Genomic DNA, 21,913 nt, shown 5'->3' on the forward strand with positions numbered 1-21,913 from the left:
GTATTCATGTTGTTTTAGTTGGTATCGAATATCATGTCTTCGTACAAAATTTGTTTTGTTAATAGCTTATGAAAATGTAGGTAAATGTGTACTGATGTATCCACTTGAGCGATTTGGTCACATAAACAGAATGAATCGGCAGATGGTAATGATGGAGAAGGAGAGCGAGCGAGCGAGCGAGCGAGCGAGAGAGAGAGAGAGGTGGGGGTGGAGAGAAAAGAAAGAGCATCGCTCGTGGGTAAAAGTAGGAGGAAGTTCTGCAAAGCCCCAGCCTGCTTTCAAAAACAACTCTGCAGAGCGGCTTGGAGGCACGCTGTGTGCGTCTGAGTGACTTGGGGAGTGTGTGCTTCGTCACAGAGCGCTTTGTGTAGTTGTACAGAAAAAAAAAGTTTGCCACAAAAAAGGGAAGAGCGGCGTATGCAAATCGCAGAAAGCGTGGGGATGACTAGCTTGACTGCTAGTGCTGGGTGCTCTCCTGATTGCGACAAGAACCCGACTGACAACCTCTCTGCCTCTGAAGGCCCGCGGCGTCGCAACTCCGGGGTGGCTGCAGGTGACACGGGAGCCGAACCTGTTCGTGGAGAGGTCAGCGTGCACCAGCTCCGTGCCCTCTTCGAGGCGCGCAACACTGAACCCCGGCACTGCTCTCCTCACCCTCGCGGCAAGCACATGCCCAAGGAACGCCGACGGTCCTCCCGAGAGAGCACCCAGTCCGGGTGGTCTCAGAAGGAGCGCCGGAGCAGCCGTAAGTCGTCTGACACCTGTAACGGTGTGCTTCCCTCTGATGAGCCAAACAGGGCGCAAGCAGCAACGAGGGAAGGGCGCAAGCAGGAGCAGCTGCAGTGCGTCCCGCAGGTGACCATCACACCGGAGGGAGGCGGCAGCCCTCGGGAAATGATCGTGGACTTGGACGAGGTGAACGGTCCCCTACGGAGAAGACTGTCCAACTCTTCTCTATCCTCCACGGGCTCTTCGACGGTCTTGGACGAGTCCGAGGATGACATCTTGAGCGACAACGAGACGAAGAGCAAAGGCATCGTGACTCTCGAGACCTCGGAAGACCTAACAGTTGTGAGTATTTCGTGGCGGCTGTCGAAATGGCGTTGGCCAGTCAAAGTGGGAATTGTGGTGGAAGGTCGAGGTGGGGCTCGAGTTCTAGCACGGCCAGCGGGAACCTGTTGATGTAAAAAACTAAAAATAGGGCAGAGCGATAAAGGGAGAGGGAGAGAGAGAGAGAGCTGGTGACAGCAGTGTGCAAGCCGGGGATTACAAGTTGAAGGAAAGAGGAGACCTGATAGACCCACCGAACTAGCCATACATCGTCAAAAGTGAAAGGAAGGAAATGCGAAAGAAAATTAGGTAAAAGCGGGGTAAATAAATCTTGAGAAACAACAAGCAGATGTACTCATAGTAACCAGGCTCCTGATATAGCGCCCTTTACAGTATATCGTCTCAGAGCTCTCTGCAGAGTTTCAAGTTTCAGTGACCAGTACACCAAAGAACACAAAGCCATCTAATACAGACGTACTCAATCTATCTATCCATCTACCTATCTATAGAGTGCCTATCTGTCCAGTGGAATGCCTTATCTATCTATCTATCTATCTATCTATCTATCTATCTATCTATCTATCTATCTATCTATCTATCTATCTATCTATCTAATAGAATGCTTGTGATATCTGTCTAATGGAATGCCTTTCATATCTTTGTAATATAGTGTCTTAACTTTCTATCCTTAAGTGTATAGTTTATGTAGTGGGGAGATGCCGAAGAAGACATATTTCATAATCAACCCAAGACAAGTAATTGTACACAGAATAGAGTTTTTCTAATAGTGGGACACGGTGACCTGCAGGAAAGTTGAGGTGAAGGATGGAGCATAACTAAAACAGATGTTAACTTTCTATAGCAAAAAAGTAGAAGCATGATATATATTGGGCATTCCATCCAGGGATGACTCCCCACTTTGTGCTTGTTGGTATAGCACAATATGGGTATAAAAAAAACATCAATGTATGGATGCCTAATATATACTCCAGAGTTTTCATTCTCAGGTGGATCCTGTCTGGTGCCATTTCCTAGTGCAGATGTGACCATATATATCCATTACATGGACTTTCACAGTAGCTGGCATCCTGTCCTGGGTTGGTTCCTACCTTGTGCTCGTTTTCACTGGTAAATTCTTCATCTCACAAGGACCCTGAACAATCTGTGGTTGAGGTACATGCCAGGTTACTTTTTTAGGGTTCATCCAGATTAGATATTGTTTTACATTTGTGAATAACTAGTCAACCATGCTTTCCTCCGGGCGCTCCGGTTTCCTCCCACAGTCCAAAGACATGCAGGTTAGGTGGATTGGCGATTCTAAATTGGCCCTAGTGTGTGCTTGGTGTATGGGTGTGTTTGTGTGTGTCCTGTGGTGGATCGGCTCCCTGCCCAGGATTGGTTCCTGCCTTGTGCCCTGTGTTGGCTGGGATTGGCTCCAGCAGACCCCCGTGACCCTGTGTTCGGATTCAGCGGGTTGGAAAATGGATGGATGGATGGATAGTCAACCATGCAGCTTTTTCTTAATCAAAGATGTGTTAGTATTTATTATAACTCTGTTTTCCTCCAGAAGTGTGGTCACACAGGTAAAGGGGTCCAGGTGCAGTTTTTCAGCCTGTCTATGCACATTTTGCATGTTCTCCTATCCATGTGGCTTTCTTCTGGGTGATATCATTGCTTCCCAGCTCCTGGAGTGTGCACTATAAGTTAACTGGCAGCTCCATTTTGGCTTTATTTGGATGAGTGCATGAGTGAGCATTTACTAGAGTAGTGTGGCATCCAGTCCAGAGTTGGTCCTTGCCTTGCATCCCGTCTTAGTAGAAAAGGCTTTTGCTTCCTGTGAATCTGAAATAGAACAACTGGCTTCATAAAATGGCCAGATGTGAGTGTCATCATTAGGCCGTATGGCATCAGAGGGGGAAGTGTTACTGCTACATTGACCTTTGACATGGGGTTGACACCTTTAGTGTTGAGTTTTCATGTTCCTTCCTCCCTTATACCTGATACCATTATTAGTTTCCGGTGTCTAAATAGTCGAAAAGGCTCATTCAAAAATGGATGGATGTATCATTATTGGACGTCATATTGGTCCTCATTTCTGTAACTTCTGTGTGTTGTGTTTATGTTCTTCTGTGTTTGCATGGTTTTTTCCCTCAGTCCAAAGACCCCCTGATAGAATAACTGCCGACTTCAAACTGTTGATACAGACTTGAGCGAGCCTTTGAAGCATTGGCTTTGTCCCTGGAATTACGTCTGGCTGTGCAGACACAGCTGCTGGGATAGACATCTGCAACCGTAAAGTATGCTTGAAAATGGAATTGGATGGTTACTGTAAATACAGAATCACTAACTAGCACGAGAAATATTTTACGTCATAATTAAGAATTTTGCAAAAATGGAAAATGTTGACTAAGCAGTGGTCTGATTTATTTTTATACTTGTGCAAATCTGCCACGTTGACTTTTTCTTTGAGTTTCTGTTCTTAATGTATACAGCACCTTTTGTAGTGAGTTCAGATTTATTTCCAACACCTTACAGAGCAAATAGCAAAGCTATCATTGTGTCTATTAATAAACATAACTTATGGCATGAAGCTTTTAGTTACAAACTTACAAGAGCCATTTGAACACAGCAGTGTTACTCACACAGCACTACAAGTGCGTTTGTATTAATTTGTATTCCATCGAGTTCTTTTTTGGGGAGAGTCAGCAGCCCCACCTTAGTCTGTACAGCTCAGTGAGTCACCTTACATCTTATGTTTACCTGCCTATTCAGATTTGCCAGTTTGTTGTCACAAAATGAGTCTAGATGGATCATAGCTTTGTCCTTGCATTAGAAACAAAGACGCTCTGTCAGCCACCTTCATCCTCCTCCTTCCTGGGTTTACCTTAAGTAAGTTTGTATTAGGGTGGTGCACCAGTAAGCACCGATGTCTTAACAGTTCTTGGATTTCAGTTCTCAGCCTGATCAGTGTCTGTGTAGTGCTTTTGTGTTCTCCCAGTTCTTTCCTACACCCTGCCTATACAGTATATAAATATAGTGACAAGTCTGTAGGAATGTGTATCACCAGTGATGGACTGGAATCCCATTCATGGTAAATTTTAGCATTCCTCCTGATGCAGTGAACAGTGTACAGTATGTTCACAAAACAGGTGAATGGATGAGTTTGAAGTTGAGGCCAGATCTTGTAAATGTGCCAGAAAAAGCAAGCTTGAGCCCACATCTATAAAACTCTTGGTCCAGCAATAAAGCTATTGGGAAATCGGAAGGGAAACAAGAGGAAATGAACAGTAATGAATTAAAAAAGTACTGTATTTGTGACACATTTGTCACCTTATTGTATCTGAGTTACAGGTGACTAAGGACCCATCTAGACATTATGTTTATTTGTTTAGTTAGTTCAGGTTGGCTTATAAGTCACAAGTCTGAAGACAAAATACTTCCCATATGACTCACCTAAAGTCCTGCAGTGATTCAGTGGTTGGGGCAATCCAACATCTTAAACACCTGGACACCTGCAGTAGCAGCATAGCCTAGTAAGTCTAAGAGGCAAGCATCCATCCATCCATCCATTTTCCAACCTGCTGAATTCGAACACAGGGTCATGGGGGTCTGCTGGAGCCAATCCCAGCCAACACAGAGCACAAGGCAGGAACCAATCCCGGGCAGGGCGCCAACCCACCGCAGGACACACACACACACACACCCACCACACACTAGGGCCAATATAGAATCGGCAATACACCTGACCTGCATGTCTTTGGACTGTGGGAGGAAACCGGAGTACACGGAGGAAACGCACGCAGACACGGGGAGAACATGCAAGCAAAGCCAGGTCTCCTTACTGCGAGGCAGCAGCGCTACCACTGCGCCACCGTGCCGCCAAGAGGCAAGCAGAAAGTACAAAGTGAATTTACAAAGGCCGGGAAAGAATTGAAGTCAGTGTCTGCCTGTACTTAAACCAGGTAAGCCATCACACCCACCATGAAAACCATTTTGCCTTTTGCTAGAACTAAACAGATGTATTCCAGATGGTATCTGTCTCCTTTGTGATACTTTTAACTGAGCCTAAGCAAAACAATTCACCATGTTGTGTTGTGTTGGTTGAAGAATCTGTGGCACCAAGGGCTCTCACATAAGCAGGTGACTTGTGACTGTCCTCACAGGTGGCGCAGTGGTAGTGCTGCTGCTTTGCAGTAAGGAGACTGTGGAAGATTGTGGGTTTGCTTCCTGGTTCCTTCCTGTGTGGATAGTGCTTTGAGTACTGAGAAAGGCACACTATAAATGTAATGAACTATTTATTATTATTATTTGTGAGGGTGCCAAGTGAGAAGACCATTTTTGGTTCCTTCACACGCCTATCTGTGTGCAAGGAAGCCTTAAGCCTGGGCAGTTTACTTTCAAAAATCATACGTACTGTCAGACCTGTCTGACTGGATGGCCTATCTTGTGTGACTCACTCCATTCTGAAAGAAAAGAAAAGGAATTGTACTGAAAAGAAAAAGTACTTAAAAACTTTAAAGCGTTTTTTTTTTTTTTAAGGAAGCCTTCAAAGACACCTGCAACATCATTTTCAGTCTGCAGGGCCTAGTTGTATAATCACTGGAGTGTAAATCCTAAGTTGGCTGGTTCAATCTCCTCCTCTGTCTCACTGTGTTGACTCTGAGCAAGTCCACTCACCAGATCTGTACTCAAGTGGACTGGCTAATGCTACAGCCTCGCAGCTCCATAGATCAGGGTTCAGGTCACAGCCTGGTCATGGCTTCTGTGGAGTCTGTGTGAACTTCCTGTGACTGTGTGGGTTTCCACCAGGATCCCAAAGGTGTACTAAGTGACTCCAAACTTGGCCCAAGAACAGTGAGTGCACCCTGTGATGGAATGGCTCCCATTTCTGCCTGGAGCATGTCACTGATGGCTTAGATTTGGATACCCACAACTCTGACATAACTTCATCTGTCTGTTTACTGAAGTTGCTTACCTAATTTTAAAAGTCAGAGAATCATAGCCTCTCCCGGCAAGAATGGGTGCAGGTCAGGAGTGTGTACTGTTCCTGTACAACTGCTAAACAGTTAAAACTCCTAGAATGTTGGTGACTACAGAAAAGCACTGTGCAGAGGAGAGGTTGTTCAGAACATGTCAAAATGGGACTCAGACTTGCATGTCAGACATGTCATGACAGTGCACACTTTTTTTTTGCCTGTATTATTTTCAGTTTAGCGTACTTGAGGGCGGACTACATTAAATGACTTGCACCAACTTGCCACTGGAATTGAGACCATCTCTGCTTTGAATAGGTGCATTTGCAATTTGTGCCAACCTGTTAATTTGACCCCTAAAGTCTTGTTTTATAATCGTCAACAAAAGAAGGAGAGAGGGAGTGTGAGAACTCTACATCCAAACAGAATGAATGCAAAATTCACACAGGCAGCAGATCAATTATATATTCCATTTACATTGCTCGATTTAGCTGAGCCCTCCAATCCAAAATGAATTTTAAATCTCAAGCATATACAGTAGTGGGCCCTGCAGTGGACTGGCTGTCCTGGGTTTGTTCCCACCTTGCGTCAGGTGCTGCTAGGTTGGCACTCTGGCAGGCCTGAATTGGATTAAGTAGTACAGATAATGTATGCATGTGGGGAAGTGGATGGAACAATTGTGTTTGTATTTCAGTGCTTGGAACATTGGCAGGTGAAGTGACTCACTCCGGTCACACAGTGAGTCAGTGGTGGGATTTAAACCAGCAGTCCTGTGCTGTGTAAACCTAACTAGTGGGCCATACAATATTGTCATGGATTAACAGATATGGCAGTTCAGTTTAATATGTCGTTAATACAAGCTGTTACGTTGGAGTGAGGCCTGTAATTAGGATATATTAATATTAATTGTTAATATTAATACAAGAAAGAATGTGATCTGCTGGTCTGCTCCATACAGTTTTCAGCTCTGCCAGCCAGTGTCAATCCCATCCACTAAACCATGGAGATACATTACCACTACAATGAAACAAATAACCCCACTAGCCCAAACACACACACACACGATCTAGCAACTCAGGGCATTAGAAACTACAGTCCAAATGCTGCCTTCATTTGGGAGTTGAGTAAAATGTCTGTGATGACTCAGTCATCGTGGGGATTAGAAAATGTTAGCATTGAACAATAAACCATATGTGTGATTAAATTAAATGAGGAAGATTGAATCCTACCACACAAAACTTCAAATCACTAGTGTATAGTTGACTCTGCGATAGACTGGCATTTCTTCCATCACTAGTCCTGCCAGGATAGGCTGTGGTTTCCTGCTGGAATAAAAGGATTTAAAAAATAAATGAGTAAGTCTGAAATGTGAACATGGTGGCTCGGTAGGTAGTGTTGATCCCTCAAAGCTCCAGGACCCTAATAATAAGAGGAATAATAATAATAATGTGTTCTATTTGAAATAGTCTTTCGTAATACTCATCGACTTCGTACTTGGGTGTAGTACAATGACATATAACATCAATACATATTTGTAGTTAGGATTCCATTTATGTTAAGTAGTTTGAAATGACTTGTCTTCCAATGTGTTTAACCTAATTTGTAGGGTTATGTGTGCATGTTATATACATTATAAAATGTATAATTTGTTTTTTATCTGTACAATTGTTACTGTGCTCTGTGCATGCCTTTAGTGAAGGGTGCTCTACAAAAATAAGCTGAATTGTAGTTAAAGGAAAAAGGCAGACTCAGAAAAGAGAAATCACATTACAGATGATACAAACAGCACAAAACGCCTGTCGGCAGATGGATGTCTTTATGCTGCTTTTACAAATGGCAGGGACTGGAGAAGGATGAATGTCAAAATGTGAAGAGAAAGAGATTGCCACAGCTTGGGAGCAGAGGTGCTAAGTGCTTTGTCACTCTAGGCCTCATATTCAATATGAACGGACAATGAGTAATAACTTCTTAGATGATCGCAGATTGCAACACTTAGAAAAAAAGAAACAGGATGTTGGAAAGATGGATAAGGCAAGCAGCATAGCAAACAGGTGGATGCCGATTCTGTACCCTGCCTGTTCAATGTCTGTGCGGAATTTGAATATTTTGCCAGCGTTTTATGTGTTTTTTTTTTTGTGTGGGTGTTTGCATTAGTGTGCCCTGTGGACAACAGAAAGGTTGGCTTCTGCCTTGTGTCCAGCACTACCATGATAGGCTCCAGCCTCACGTGATCCAGCAGGTTAAGAAAATGGATGGATGGAAGCATTTAATAATAATAATAATTCATTACATTTATATAGCGCTTTTCTCAGTACTCAAAGCGCTATCCACATAAATACGCCCAGATGTTTCTTTAAGGGCCTCACTACTGCTGAGTTGAAGCCATATCTCAGGAATTGTTCGTTAGGTCAGGACTGACTGTGAGCTGCAAGATTTCGCAATCTTTAAGATACACTTTGATCTCCAGGCAATGCACTGGAGGCTTAAACATGAAAGGTGCGACAGGCGTGCATTCCTGACAATGTGCTCATAACCCTTAACATTTCACCAAGAATGTATTTCAAGTAAGCTGGAGCAAGGCGTTGTTCTTAACAATTCAAACAAAAGCAATTTGTGAACATTCAGTGTTGCAGGCCACTGCTGGTCTTTGCTTAAGGACGTTCAAAGCACACTGGCACCTTAGTAATGGTGGTTACCGTGTCTGACACGACACCTCAGATTTCTGACACCTCTTAAGATTTGTGGCCAATGGCACACTTGAATAACAGCATCATAATGTCTTGTGACAGAACATATTTCTTTATGCACTGGCACATCTTTGCCCACCTGGCTATTTTAGTGGATTCAAATGCCACTCATTTCGGCCAGAATGTGAGTGTGGCATTTGTACTTTGCAGCAAATGAAAATAATTTCCACAGAAGTCGTTTTTCTGGATCTGCACTTGATTTTTGTTAACAACTCCATTCATCTGAGGCCATTTGTGTCCAGCCAGCCCTAGACCTATTTTTGTCACCTCCCCTCTCTCAGGCAAAGCAGGTGGCACACAGTGACATTCAGGGCTCAATAACTTGTGGTTGATGATTTGCATACTTTAGTTGCACAACAGTCTGGAAAAAGATTAAACAGGTAGTGTTTTGATTTTGTTTATCACAGACATTCTCTCAGGCATCGAAGTGTGCAAATACTTTTACATAGGAAAACTCAGAAGGCAAGGGAGTCTCAGCCCTGACTCCTGTACGTTCTGGTGGGCCACCACAGTCCTTACTGGATTTGGCCTGAGCATTTAAAAAATTTCAAGCAGGGTAACAGTGAAGTGCAGGAATCACTGTGTTTAATATGCTTAGTGGGTACCGGCTGTCCATGATAACACACGTGTCCTTAGGTGTATGTGCTTCAATGCGGTGAATCTGTAAAGTGGGGCATAAGATACTATTGGAAATGCAGCATTTGAAAGTATTAAGAAAAATGTAGTCTCAGATCACTGTGAAATGCAGGACATGACATAACAATCAGAGGGTGGAATCGCTCTGGAAAATCAGGGAATAAAAGCATTAAGTAATTTGGACCCTGATATTTTACTGAAATAAGAATGGAATAAAGGAATTAGGAAATCAAACTACTGAAATCTCACTGCAAAAGAAGGGAATACATGAATTAAGAAAATCAGAACTTGGGTATCCTGGAAATGCAGGGAATGCAGGAATTAAGTCAATCGTGTAGTAGTGGAGGAAATAAAGAACATTAAGGAAAGCAGAGGGAAGATTTTAACAAGAAATTAGACATAAAGGAATTAAGGAAACCAGAGCCTGTGATAACACTGGGAATAAAAAGCACTAAGGCAAGTGAGAGTGGAATTGAAAGGAAAATTAAGTGCAATAAAGATAATACTTAAATCAGTGCCTGGAATCACATTGGAAATGCAATGAGTAAAGGAATTATGCAAATCAAAGCCTGAAATACCATTGGAGAAAAGGGAATAAAGAAATTTAAAGAAATCAAAGCCTGGGGTCATAATGGAAATGCAGCAAATTAAGAAAATTTAAAGCTGAAATCCCAATGGAAGGGAAGGGAATAAAGAGATTAAAAAATCAAAGACAGGGATCATACTGCAAATGGAAATGAGTCTGAGATCACATGGGAAATAGAGAAAGAGAGACTTGGCAAATCAGAAGCTGAGATTTCTGTAAAAGTACAGGGTCCAGGATAAAGGCTTAAAGTAAATCGGAACCCAAAATCACAAGAGAAATGCTGGGAGTAAGGACATTAATTAAAGCAACACATGGCATTACATGGGAAAAGAAGGGAGTAAAAAGGCATGAAGGAAAGTATATTTTTGGATTTTGTTGGAGTAGAAGGGTATAAAGGTGTTAGGCTAATCAGAGCCTGGGATAAAAATATGAATGCTGAGAGAAAAGGCATTAAGCAAATCAGGGCCTTGGATCTATGTGGAAGTGCGGGGAATAAAGACTTAAAGTAAATCAAAGTCTGGGATTATAGAGGAAGTGTTAGGAATAATGATATTGAGCAAAACCTGAGTGGTACCCGAGAAGAAAGGAGTTAAGGTATCTCATATATATTTCTCTTCTGGTTCGTCCTGCTTCCACTTCAAAACCGGTCCCGCCCACACACAGCCATCTCTGCATTTCTCGATTCCTATTTGTCCTCTTCCAAACCCTTCCCCATGCTGCCTGTGGCTCTTCTTCAAAAGTGGTCCCGCCAACACGCAGCTGACACGGCATTTCTCGATTCCTATTTGTCCTCCTCCAAACCCTTGCCCACATTCTTCCAGTGTGATTCCTGCAATAAAACTTTTCAAATGCGAACCTCACTTGCTAAACACAAGAAAAGTCATTCTTCCCAACAACTATATGAGTGCCAGAAATGCAATAAGAAGTTCACTACACAGGATTGTCTGACTAAACACAACAAAACTCATTCACAACTCTTGCAATGCGACATCTGCAAAGCAACGTTTCCAAACCAACACAGTCTCAGCAGACATACACACAATCCTCTTCCCGTTACCACAGGTACTTCTTTACCCAATTCCTGTCTTCCTGTCCAAGAGTACAACATTGGGACTCCAGACCAGCAGTGCAAACACTGTCATGCACTATACTGGCCTGCTGAGCATAATACATCCAACAAGTACTCGAAGTGCTGCCACAACGGTAAAGTAGCTTTACCACCTTTGTGGGAGCCACCTGTGTCTTTACAACAGCTTCTTACACAGCAAACATCAGAAGCTAAAAAGTATCGTGAACACATTCGAGAATACAACTCTTCTCTAGCGTTTGCTTCCATGGGTGCACAGATAAGTCAATCTCCTGGCCACGGACCATACTGTTGTAAAATACACGGGCTAATTTATCACCAAATCTCTCCACTATATGCTAACACTTCTACCTCTCCAGGGTATGGACAGTTGTTTTTGACACAGTGCAAGCTACTGATGTATGCTTACAAAATAAAGCAAACCCTGCATGCAGCGAAAATTTACTTCTCCAGCTAGATTCCATACTCAGAACCATCAACCCCTTCGCTAAATAATATAAACACATGCTTGAAATCGCTTAGTCCAATCCAACAGCATCTGTACGAATGGTTTTCAAGGAAAACCCTAGGCAGGATTTACGACGATACAATGCCCCAACATGTTACACCGATGTTGAAGCGATTTTCGTCGGAGAAGATGGCGAACCGCTTGCCGAAAGGGACATTTGCATCTATCCCATAGGCAACTCCTGTAAACAGATTTCCACGCTCGATATGAATTGCGATCCTATGGTTTACCCACTTTTATTCCCTTAAGAGACATTGGCTGGCACAAATATTTACAACATGTTCCTCATAAAAGAACCGCCAAGCGAATAAGGCTTACTCAATGCCAATTTTACGCGTACAGATTAGCAATAAGGAATACATTTAGTATTTTGCACTCCAGCAGCAAAATATTCCAACAGTATGTCGTAGATGCGTATGTTAAAACAGAGGGCGCGCGTCTCAACTATCTCAGATTACATCAACAAGATCTGCGCGTGGAACAATACAAAGGACTATCAGACGCACTGCAAGCAAACGCTGAAAATAACATCGTACATGTAGGCAAAATGAACATTTTACCGTCCACATTTCCGGGAAGTCCAAGATACATGCAACAAAACTATCAGGATGCCATGGCCGTAGTACGTAAATTTGGAAAGCCTGATTTATTTATCACTTTCACATGTAATCCTGCTTGGCTGGAAATTCTACATGCACTGTCGGATACCCAAAGACCAGAGCACAGACTTGATATTGTAGTACGAGTAGATCTTTTGACTCATTATCCGTCGTCTCCACCAAAACACCTATTCACAACTGCATCTTTCAAGAAGTATTTATTTCTTCTTGATTTCTGAATTCCTTTCTCACCATTTTCCGTTCCTGTTCTTACACCGCCGTATGTTACGGCGGGCTTTGGCTAGTTAAGAATATTAGAGCCTTGGATCACGGTCTGGAGACACATGAACAGTCTGGGCAGATCAGTTTTGATTAGATAAGTGAACGAGAGGGTATGGAATGAATGAACAGTCTGTAAAACTGGTTTGTCCGTAGTACAAGGCAATCTGACTAACAGATGTGAGAACTGGTAGAGAGGTAAGGCGGTGCTGGGGGACAAGAGATACTATGTGTAAAAAAAACGGCAGGTGAAGTGCGTTTAAGGGGTCTGTCTGAAGAGGTTGTCTTCTGTTTGGATGTCTCTTTCTTTTAAAGGTGTCAGTAAGTAACGTTAAACAAAGCAATGCCTAAGATTCTACTCAGAATAAAGTATTTCCATCTACTGTACAAAGTGAGAAGAGATACAAGTTTGGATGTACAGTCATGGGCCATATTCATATGCTGCACAGTAAGTGACCACATATTTTGTGATGGTTGTGGAGTAAATTAGACCATTTAGTCAATCAGAGGTGTGTTAGTCAGTCAGAGATTCAGCAGGGCCCCTATGGGTGTGAAGTGTGGTTGATGTACAGCATATGGCTTCAGTCTACTTCATGTTCCTTGAAGCACAGTGTATCTGCAGATATGAAGCAATTTCAGTTACATACAATCAAGAAGCCATTATGCTTAGCAGGATGCAGAGTCTGTTTCTTATGAAACACTTGGTCTCCTTAACTCGCTTCTTTTACTGACACTGCAAGTTCACAGCCGCCTCTGCACTCCCACGGTGCAGTTATAAAACAACACCCCCAGCAGACCAAATAGGGATGGCATATACTTCGTGCGGACATGCTAGAAACTGGTCTGTTCTCCAGTAGAACTCCAGGAGGATTCTGTCTGAAGAAACCTGGCTGATATTCACATGGCTGCTGCCATATGAGGTGGCGGACGAGTGTGCATTAAGATATCTTGCCATAAGTGACATGACAGAAAAGAAAGCTTTAAAGAAACTAAAATGGGCAGTAACCAGTAGTCTGACACGTTCATTAATTATCTGAGATTATCCTGTTGGCATTAGTATTTAGCAAGGATATACTTGTAGTTTTCCAGTTAGATAAAGCGTGGCAAGTGACAGGGCATGACGTGGTGTGGCCAGGAGTAAGTGGGTATGACAGTGACTCAGCTTTGTGTATGGCGTAAGAGGACAGTGCCATTGAGTTACATTCTGACTAATGGACAGGAAAGAGAGGAACAAACGCTGCATAGGGCAAGTTAACCTCATATCAATCCATCTAACAAGGGTCACTGTAGCCAGGAGCCTAACTTGGCCACAACAGACACAAAGGTCTAAGCAGTCCATCATAGGACACATCCACTTACTCACACTGGGGATATTTGGAGATTCCAGTTAACCTAACAACTTTGGACAATAGAAGAACTCTAAAATGAATTGGAGAAACCCACATAGACATGAGTATTGTAGGATGTGTAAGCAGCACACCTAAATAAGAACTAAACTGGGATTGAAGAGGGGCGAGGTGGTATTGACACTATCTCCGCCACCCATTAGTGATACATAGACACAAAACTAAACTACATGTTATCTATTTTTCATTTAAGAACATGTGTGGCACAGTGACACAGTGGTTAGCCAGGTCTGAATCCTAGCCCAGGTACCCTCTCTAAGAGGAGTTTGTACATTTTCCTGCATCTTAGAATTCTAAATCGACCCCCATGGGCACATGTCATTGAATGTGCCCTATAATGGACTGATTGGTTTGTTTCTTTTACCGAATGTCGCTGATTTAAGTGAGTCTTTATAACAGGTGAATGAAGTTGTGCATCCATCCACTGTCAGTCACTTTTTTAATGAAGTGAAAAGGTTAAATTAAACAGCATGGCCTGTACATTACTTGCATAACTTTGCACTTGGTTCCAGACTCCAACTGGTCTCAAAATGAAGAAGTGGTCTTTAGTTTTCATCTTAAATGTACTTCCTCTTATGATCTACTGGTTTTTTCAAGTGGTGCTTTCGCTATTTAGTTATGGGAAATCTGCTGGATTCATTTCAGTGTATATACAGTATACTATATTAGGCAGCATGGTGGCACTGTGGCCAATATTGCTGCTTTATAGCTTCAGGCGTCTAGGCCCATTATCTTTGTGGGGTTAACAGAGTCACCTATATCTCTTTTGGTCTTCACTAAGTTCAGGAAGGTCAACACACATTCATAATATGTACAATGTGTATTTATATATACAGTTAGGTCCATAAATACAGTGGAACCTCTAGATACGAGTTTAATTCGTTCCAGAACTGAGCTTGTATAGCGAATTTCTCGTATCTAGAACAAACTTCCCCATTGAAAATAATGGAAATCCAGTTAATCCGTTCTGCACCCCAAATATATTAACATAAAAATCAATTTTCCTAATAAATAACACTGATAAATTATATATACTGTAGTCTACCTTTAATAAATAACACTGGTAAATAATATAACTGATTATTAAAAGAATCAAAACAGGTGTCCAAAGTGCAGTAGAGCATTCAATAAATCTTTAAATAAATAATCCTTAAAACAGTTGTGAAGTGGAGGTTTAAAATACACAAGAATAACAATCCTTTAACACGAGGTTAAAACGTCAACAAGAAGCAGTCTTTAAAAACAGATGACAATCCCCGGTGCTTCTTCTCTGTTAGCGTTTCACCTATTTCTCCCATGCGGGCTCTAAAACAGGCGAGACACTCTTAATGCAGCTGACCTTCTCTACACCGTCCTGCTTCAGCTGTTTGGCTCGCCTGTTCAGCTACACGCGAGCCTGCACTTGCCTGCCTGCCTGCCTGCTCTCTCTCTCTCTCTCTCTCTCTTTTACTTTTTCTCCCCCTTAACCTGCTCGCGCTTCTCTATATATGCGGGGAGGACATGGCAGCTGCAGCCCATCAGCCACAGGAACAATCATGGATGTGGGCAGTTTCCCACCTGTGCACTTAAGTGAGAAACGCAGACACCGCAGATCGCGGCTCGCAACTGCTACCACGCCCCCTTGCTAAGCCGCGAGCTATACCCACAGCCTGGCTCGTGGCTCGTTACGCGAACCAATGCTCGTATTTAGAGCTGAATTTTTCGCTCATACTTTCCTCGTATTTTGAATTTCTCGTATACAGAGGTGCTCGTATCTCGAGGTTCCACTGTATTTGGACAGAGACAACTTTTTTCTAATTTTGGTTCTGTACATTACCACAATGAATTTTAAATGAAACAACTCAGATGCAGTTGAAGTGCAGACTTTCAGCTTTAATTCAGTGAGGTGAACAAAACGATTGCATAAAAATGTGAGGCAACTAAAGCATTTTTTAACACAATCCCTTCATTTCAGGGGCTCAAAAGTAATTGGACAATTGACTCAAAGGCTATTTCATAGGCAGGTGTGGGCAAGTCCGTCGTTATGTCATTATCAATTAAGCAGATAAAAGGCCTGGAGTTGATTTGAGGTGTGGTGCTTGCATGTGGAAGATTTTGCTGTGAACAGACAACATGCGGTCAAAGGAGCTCTCCATGCAGGTGAAAGAAGCCATCCTTAAGCTGCGAAAACAGAAAAAACCCATCCGAGAAATTGCTACAATATTACGAGTGGCAAAATCTACAGTTTGGTACATCCTGAGAAAGAAAGCAAGCACTGGTGAACTCAGCAATGGAAAAAGACCTGGACGTCCACGGAAGACAACAGTGGTGGATGATCACAGAATCATTTCCATGGTGAAGAGAAACCCCTTCACAACAGCCAACCAAGTGAACAACACTCTCCAGGGGGTAGGCGTATCGATATCCAAGTCTACCATAAAGAGAAGACTGCATGAAAGTAAATACAGAGGGTGCACTGCAAGGTGCGAGCCACTCATAAGCCTCAAGAATAGAAAGGCTAGATTGGACTTTGCTAAAGAACATCTAAAAAAGCCAGCACAGTTCTGGAAAAACATTCTTTGGACAGATGAAACCAAGATCAACCTCTACCAGAATGATGGCAAGAAAAAAGTATGGAGAAGGCATGGAACAGCTCATTATCCAAAGCATACCACTTCATCTGTAAAACACGGTGGAGGCAGTGTGATGGCTTGGGCATGCATGGCTGCCAGTGGCACTGGGACACTAGTGTTTATTGATGATGTGACACGGGACAGAAGCAGCCGAATGAATTCTGAGGTGTTCAGAGACATACTGTCTGCTCAAATCCAGCTAAATGCAGTCAAATTGATTGGGCGGCGTTTCATGATACAGATGGACAATGACCCAAAACTTACAGCCAAAGCAACCCAGGAGTTTATTAAAGCAAAGAACTGGAAAATTCTTGAATGGCCAAGTCAGTCACCTGATCTTAACCCAATTGAGCATGCATTTCACTTGTTGAAGACTAAACTTCAGACAGAAAGGCCCACAAACAAACAGCAACTGAAAGCCGCTGCAGTAAAGGCCTGGCAGAGCATTAAAAAGGAGGAAACCCAGCATCTGGTGATGTCCAGGAGTTCAAGACTTCAGGCTATCATTGCCAGCAAAAGGTTTTCAACCAAGTATTAGAAATGAACATTTTATTTGTCCAATTACTTCTGAGCCCCTGAAATGAAGGGATTGTGTTAAAAAATGCTTTAGTTGCCTCACATTTTTATGCAATTGTTTTGTTCACCCCACTGAATTAAAGCTGAAAGTCTGCACTTCAACTGCATCTGAGTTGTTTCATTTAAAATTCATTGTGGTAATGTACAGAACCAAAATTAGAAAAAAGTTGTCTCTGTCCAAATATTTATGGACCCAACTGTATATGTGTGTGTGTGTGTGTGTATGTACTGTATATAGTGTTTGTAGTTCAAAGTCCAGTGAAATCAACCAACATGCAACAAGTGCATTTTCAAAGTATGCTGAGATGTTTCTTATCACTTTCATTCCTTTTTATTTAATTTCTGACACAAGTCCCTCTGCCCATCTCCTGTCACCAAAAGAAAAACTGTGTAGTATGCCTGCAACTACTCGAGGCATTTCCTCATGCTGTGCTCCTATCCCCTCTCCTACTTTTTTGAGCTTACCACATTTCTTTTAAGAGTTTTCTCTTAGGATTAGTGAGCTTATCTCAATTTCTTACCCTCAGCAGTGGGCACAGGGCAACAGAAAAGAAACTGAGATGGGCACAAAGGAGTGCACTGGAGGGGTTTCCACTTTTCCTAACTTGCCTCCACTGCACATCCTTAGTCAGAAGTCACTCTATATAGTATATAATAAATTCATATGCAGAAATCTCTTTTCTAAGTCTGTTTTTATTTTCCAGTACAAGGTCACAGAAAAATCACTTCTATCCTGGCAGCTTCAGATGGAAGAAAAGAACTAAGCCAGGATGGAGTGCTAGTTTGTGGTAGACACACTCATTGACACACACATGCTCTCACCATCTGTGGTGGGTTGGCACCCTGCCCGGGATTGGTTCCTGCCTTGTGCCCTGTGTTGGCTGGGATTGGCTCCAGCAGACCCCCATGACCCTGTGTTCGGATTCAGCGGGTTGGAAAATGGATGGATGGATGCTCTCACCATGGCCATTTCAGAATCACCAGTCAATTAGGCCTGCTCAACTCTTAGATGTCTGATGAAACAGACATATGCGGCGGAGAGAAAACTCCCGAAACACAGAGAAAACAGGAACATGTAAATGTCCAGGTATGGAAATTGAATCGAGGACCCTGGCGCTGTGAGTAAATGTACCAACAGCAATTCCACTCTGCGACACCCTGTAACACGCAAATTCAGTGACTCCGGAAAATGGGTCATTTGCTCAGTTTTTGGCCTAACATTTACAAGTAGCCACTAGACCCCCGTTTCTGCCTACAGCGGTTTCTTTTTTTGTTGCCTGTTCTCTGTTTGTGTCTATATTTTTTCATCACAAATTGATGTTGTGAAAACTATCCATCATTTCACCTCTAGCTCGTCACCACCTTCATAAAACAAATGCACTGATGTCCTCCATTGCACTCAAAATTAGAAATCCTGAGTAATTCAGCAGATTTATCGCAGGATGTGCTCAATCCCCCCAGGTCAATGTAGAGTGTGGAGCACTCAGACAATAAGAAGAACTGGCAAACTCTGCAAAGACAATGTCCAGGCTGAGATTTGAACCCAGGTCTCTAAACCTGGTAGGCATCAGAACTAACCAACTCTAAAATTACATCATTTTAAAATTTACAATAAATTACCCTCGGATGGTCTCTTATCCTGCGGTGGGCTGGCGCCCTGCCCGGGATTGGTTCCTGCCTTGCGCCCTGTGTTGGCTGGGATTGGCTCCAGCAGACCCCCGTGATCCTGTGTTAGGATATAGCAGGTTGGAAAATGACTGACTGACTGGTCTCTTATCAACATTCAGACATTTCAAGTTTACTTGCAGGTGATACCATGCGCCTCCTCATTGTCTCGGCAACCTACTGGCCCTGATGGCACCAGTAAGGCCGCACAAAGAGCCACACTCGGAGCATCTCTACCCCTCCTGCGCCTTGTCCATCTAGTGTCTTCAATCCCTGCTAAGATGTTAAAAACCTTTTGCAGCTTTGTTCTTAGACAAATGTACATATGTATGAATAAAACATTTTAAATTAAACACAGCTCCTGTCCTTGCCACCCCAGACTTAGATTAGGTAGTTTTGAGAATATTATGTCGGCATGAAATATCTCCTCCTAATTGTAAATCTATAAATATCCATCCAGCGCCATCCATCCATTTTTCTAACCCGTTTATCCAGGGTAGGGTGCAAGGCGGGAACAGCACCGGGACAGGTCGCCAGTACATCACAAGGTGCTGTCTAGATAAATATGCATTATAATTACTTGATTGCAATTCCTGCAATTTTTAGAATAATGTAAAGGAAATTATGATAGCATAACATCATTGAGAATACCACTAAACTGTAGGTTACAGAGATCTGGGGGTGCGCACTAATCAGAAGAGTCTGGTGTTTTGCTGACCAGTGCCAACTGGCTACCTAGTGCCCATGGGCCCTTTTACAGAGTAGGGTAATGGCTGCGATTTATTTGGCCCTGTCTCTGCAGATGCCAATCTCTGTAGCCACATGGAGCTCGTGTCCCAAGGAAAGGGGGAATAACTGAGTCAAAATGAAACTGCCTCATCAATGACAATAAGAAATTGAATAGCTGGTGGCAACAATGATTCCTAGAATTCCCAAAGAGCTTACTGTAATGCAATTTGAAGAGTAGTACCAACACCCCCAAATGCAGTGCTGAAATAACAAATGGCAGATCTTTCTTGGGGTCGCAAAAGGCTATGTTTCCCACCAGACTTTAATTTATCCTGAGAATTATGAAAAAGACCTCTGTGTTATGATCACAGCATACTGTCTGTTTCATGGGAATTAAATGGGTGCAGCTTTATAAGTCTTTGTGTATCAGAAGGAAGATTCTCAAATCTGCTTTAAGTTTAACAGCCACCCAAGGCAAAAAACCTCAAATGATCATATCTGAGTATTGCTCAAAGAAGTGCCAACTGCTACAGTCAGGAATTTAAAATTCACTGGAAAAAAAACAAAAACCCTCGTCAAAGTCACAACAGTCTGACGCTGGCTGACTCGAATGTCACACACTCTTGCGGGTAGCACTTGTTGTAATCTCCAGTTGCTCACCCTCTCCACTGAGGTAGTTCTTTGGTCGAAATCTGTGCTTGGAACCTAAGATGCACGAGCAAAGGAAACAAATACACTGATAGCATCAAACCTCAGAGCTGCACTTCCCTGTGTTGTGCAGTCGACTGAGGAGGAAGCCAGCTGATGTTTTTAAATATCACAGCTGTTATGTGAAGGTATTGTGACATTCAGAGCCAGTCTGTGGGAGTACACAGCAGAGGAGATGTGCAGCTCTCTGCTAGCCTGCTCTATGTCCAGTGCTGGTGGTTCCCCCAAGAGTCGTCACATGTGTGCTGGAAAGCGCAGTCAGCTGCTAGGACGATGACGTATAATGTCTGAGGACAGTCGTCCTCAAGTTGGGCTTAAAATATTGTTACACTCCAGAGCTTAACTTGTGAATCAAGTCAAACCAGCAGTAGTGTGCACATCAGCTTTTTGCGGCACAACCATGTAACGCCAACATTGTGAGGTAGAAGTCCAGCCTGCTTAATGGCATATCATTAGAGGTCCTGTTGCTCAATGAATCTGTGGTTACTCCACTAACCTGCCGGTGTTTACTGAACAGGTCGGGCACTGGCCTACACTCACATTCAATTCTAAGTTCTGTGCTACCATTTAGTCTTTCAGATTATAGCACTAGGCAGAGAGCATTGGGCCAAACTGAGGACTACAGTGGATATGCTTGTTGACTTTTGTCATCTTTTATGATTACTTAGCTGCAGTGCATTCTTACCTACTGTTACTTACAGTAAGTCGTAACGGTTTAATTGTTCACCAAATTTTGGTTTCAGAATTTGCTGAGTTTTCTCACGTTTCACCTGAAGTGCCCTCCAGTCTAAGCAAAGCTAGCATGTTCATATCGTGGGCACTTGGCAAGGGTGCACTTTGAATCAACAGCTCTAGAGTGCGTTTGACAATTGGCTAAATGAGTGCGACTGTCTGCAGTGCAGTTTGGCCCCTTTAAGTTTTTTTGAAGTTCAATATGCGTGGTTTTATGCACTAATCTCATTGTTGAATGGAGGTAAGAAATCAAAATGGCATTTATTTGAACTGCCTGTTCACTATGGGATCATTGTGTATCTGGGTCCAAGTTCCATGCTGGGTCAGATTCATTCATTTTGATCTTTTGCAGGTTAAGAACTTGCCAGCACGAGTGTCTTCTTTTTCTGTGCATAACACATTTCTTGGCTGTGTGTTAAGGTTCCTCATAAATTAGAACCTTGAAATTTGCTGCTTTAGTTCATGCTTTCAAATGTAAAACAACATCAAATATGAGTAGCAAAGGAAATGCCAGTTACCACTACCACCTTGTGGCTCTAAAGTCTTGGGTCCAAATCCCAAACTTGGTTGCCATATGTTTAGATTTAGAAAATATTCCATGTGTGTGTGTTTTTCTTCAGACCCTCAAGTTTTGCTTTTTCCATCCTGGAATGTGACCTTTAGGTAAGCTGTTGACATGTAATTGGTCCCTAACCCTAAAACTAACCCTAACCCGATGTGCCCTGTGATAGACGGGTGCCTTGTTCAGGGATAGTTCCAGTGTTGCCAGTACAGGCTTATCCATCTGTGATTATGTATCGAAGCAAAAAGATTAAAAAGATAAAAAATGCTTAGGGAACAATCAAGTCTGCAAAAATTCATCCTTATTGATAGTCCACTGGCAGTGCGTTTTCAAATTTCTTCTTACATGTCCTCCAATGGACTAATGTTCTGGCCACAGCTGTTTTCTGCCTTGCACCCTGTACTGACAGTAAAGGCCCCCATCCCACCCCACATCCCAAAATTTGATGGTGTGGGTTT

The 21,913-nt window shown here is 42.8% G+C and overlaps 1 protein-coding gene across 1 annotated transcript in view; it reads left to right on the top strand.

The window, feature by feature from the left end:
• Positions 1-241: 241 nt before the first annotated feature.
• itpka (inositol-trisphosphate 3-kinase A) overlaps positions 242-21,913 on the top strand; it is a 50,648-nt gene continuing 28,976 nt past the window's right edge. The window contains exon 1 of the mRNA XM_028821254.2: positions 242-1,071. Within this exon, the coding sequence (XP_028677087.1) occupies positions 418-1,071 (654 nt within the window). The 5' untranslated portion in view covers positions 242-417. The remainder of the gene's footprint in view (positions 1,072-21,913) is intronic.

This window comes from Erpetoichthys calabaricus, chromosome 16 (genome assembly GCF_900747795.2).
Source record: "Erpetoichthys calabaricus chromosome 16, fErpCal1.3, whole genome shotgun sequence".
NCBI classification, from domain to species: domain Eukaryota; kingdom Metazoa; phylum Chordata; class Cladistia; order Polypteriformes; family Polypteridae; genus Erpetoichthys; species Erpetoichthys calabaricus.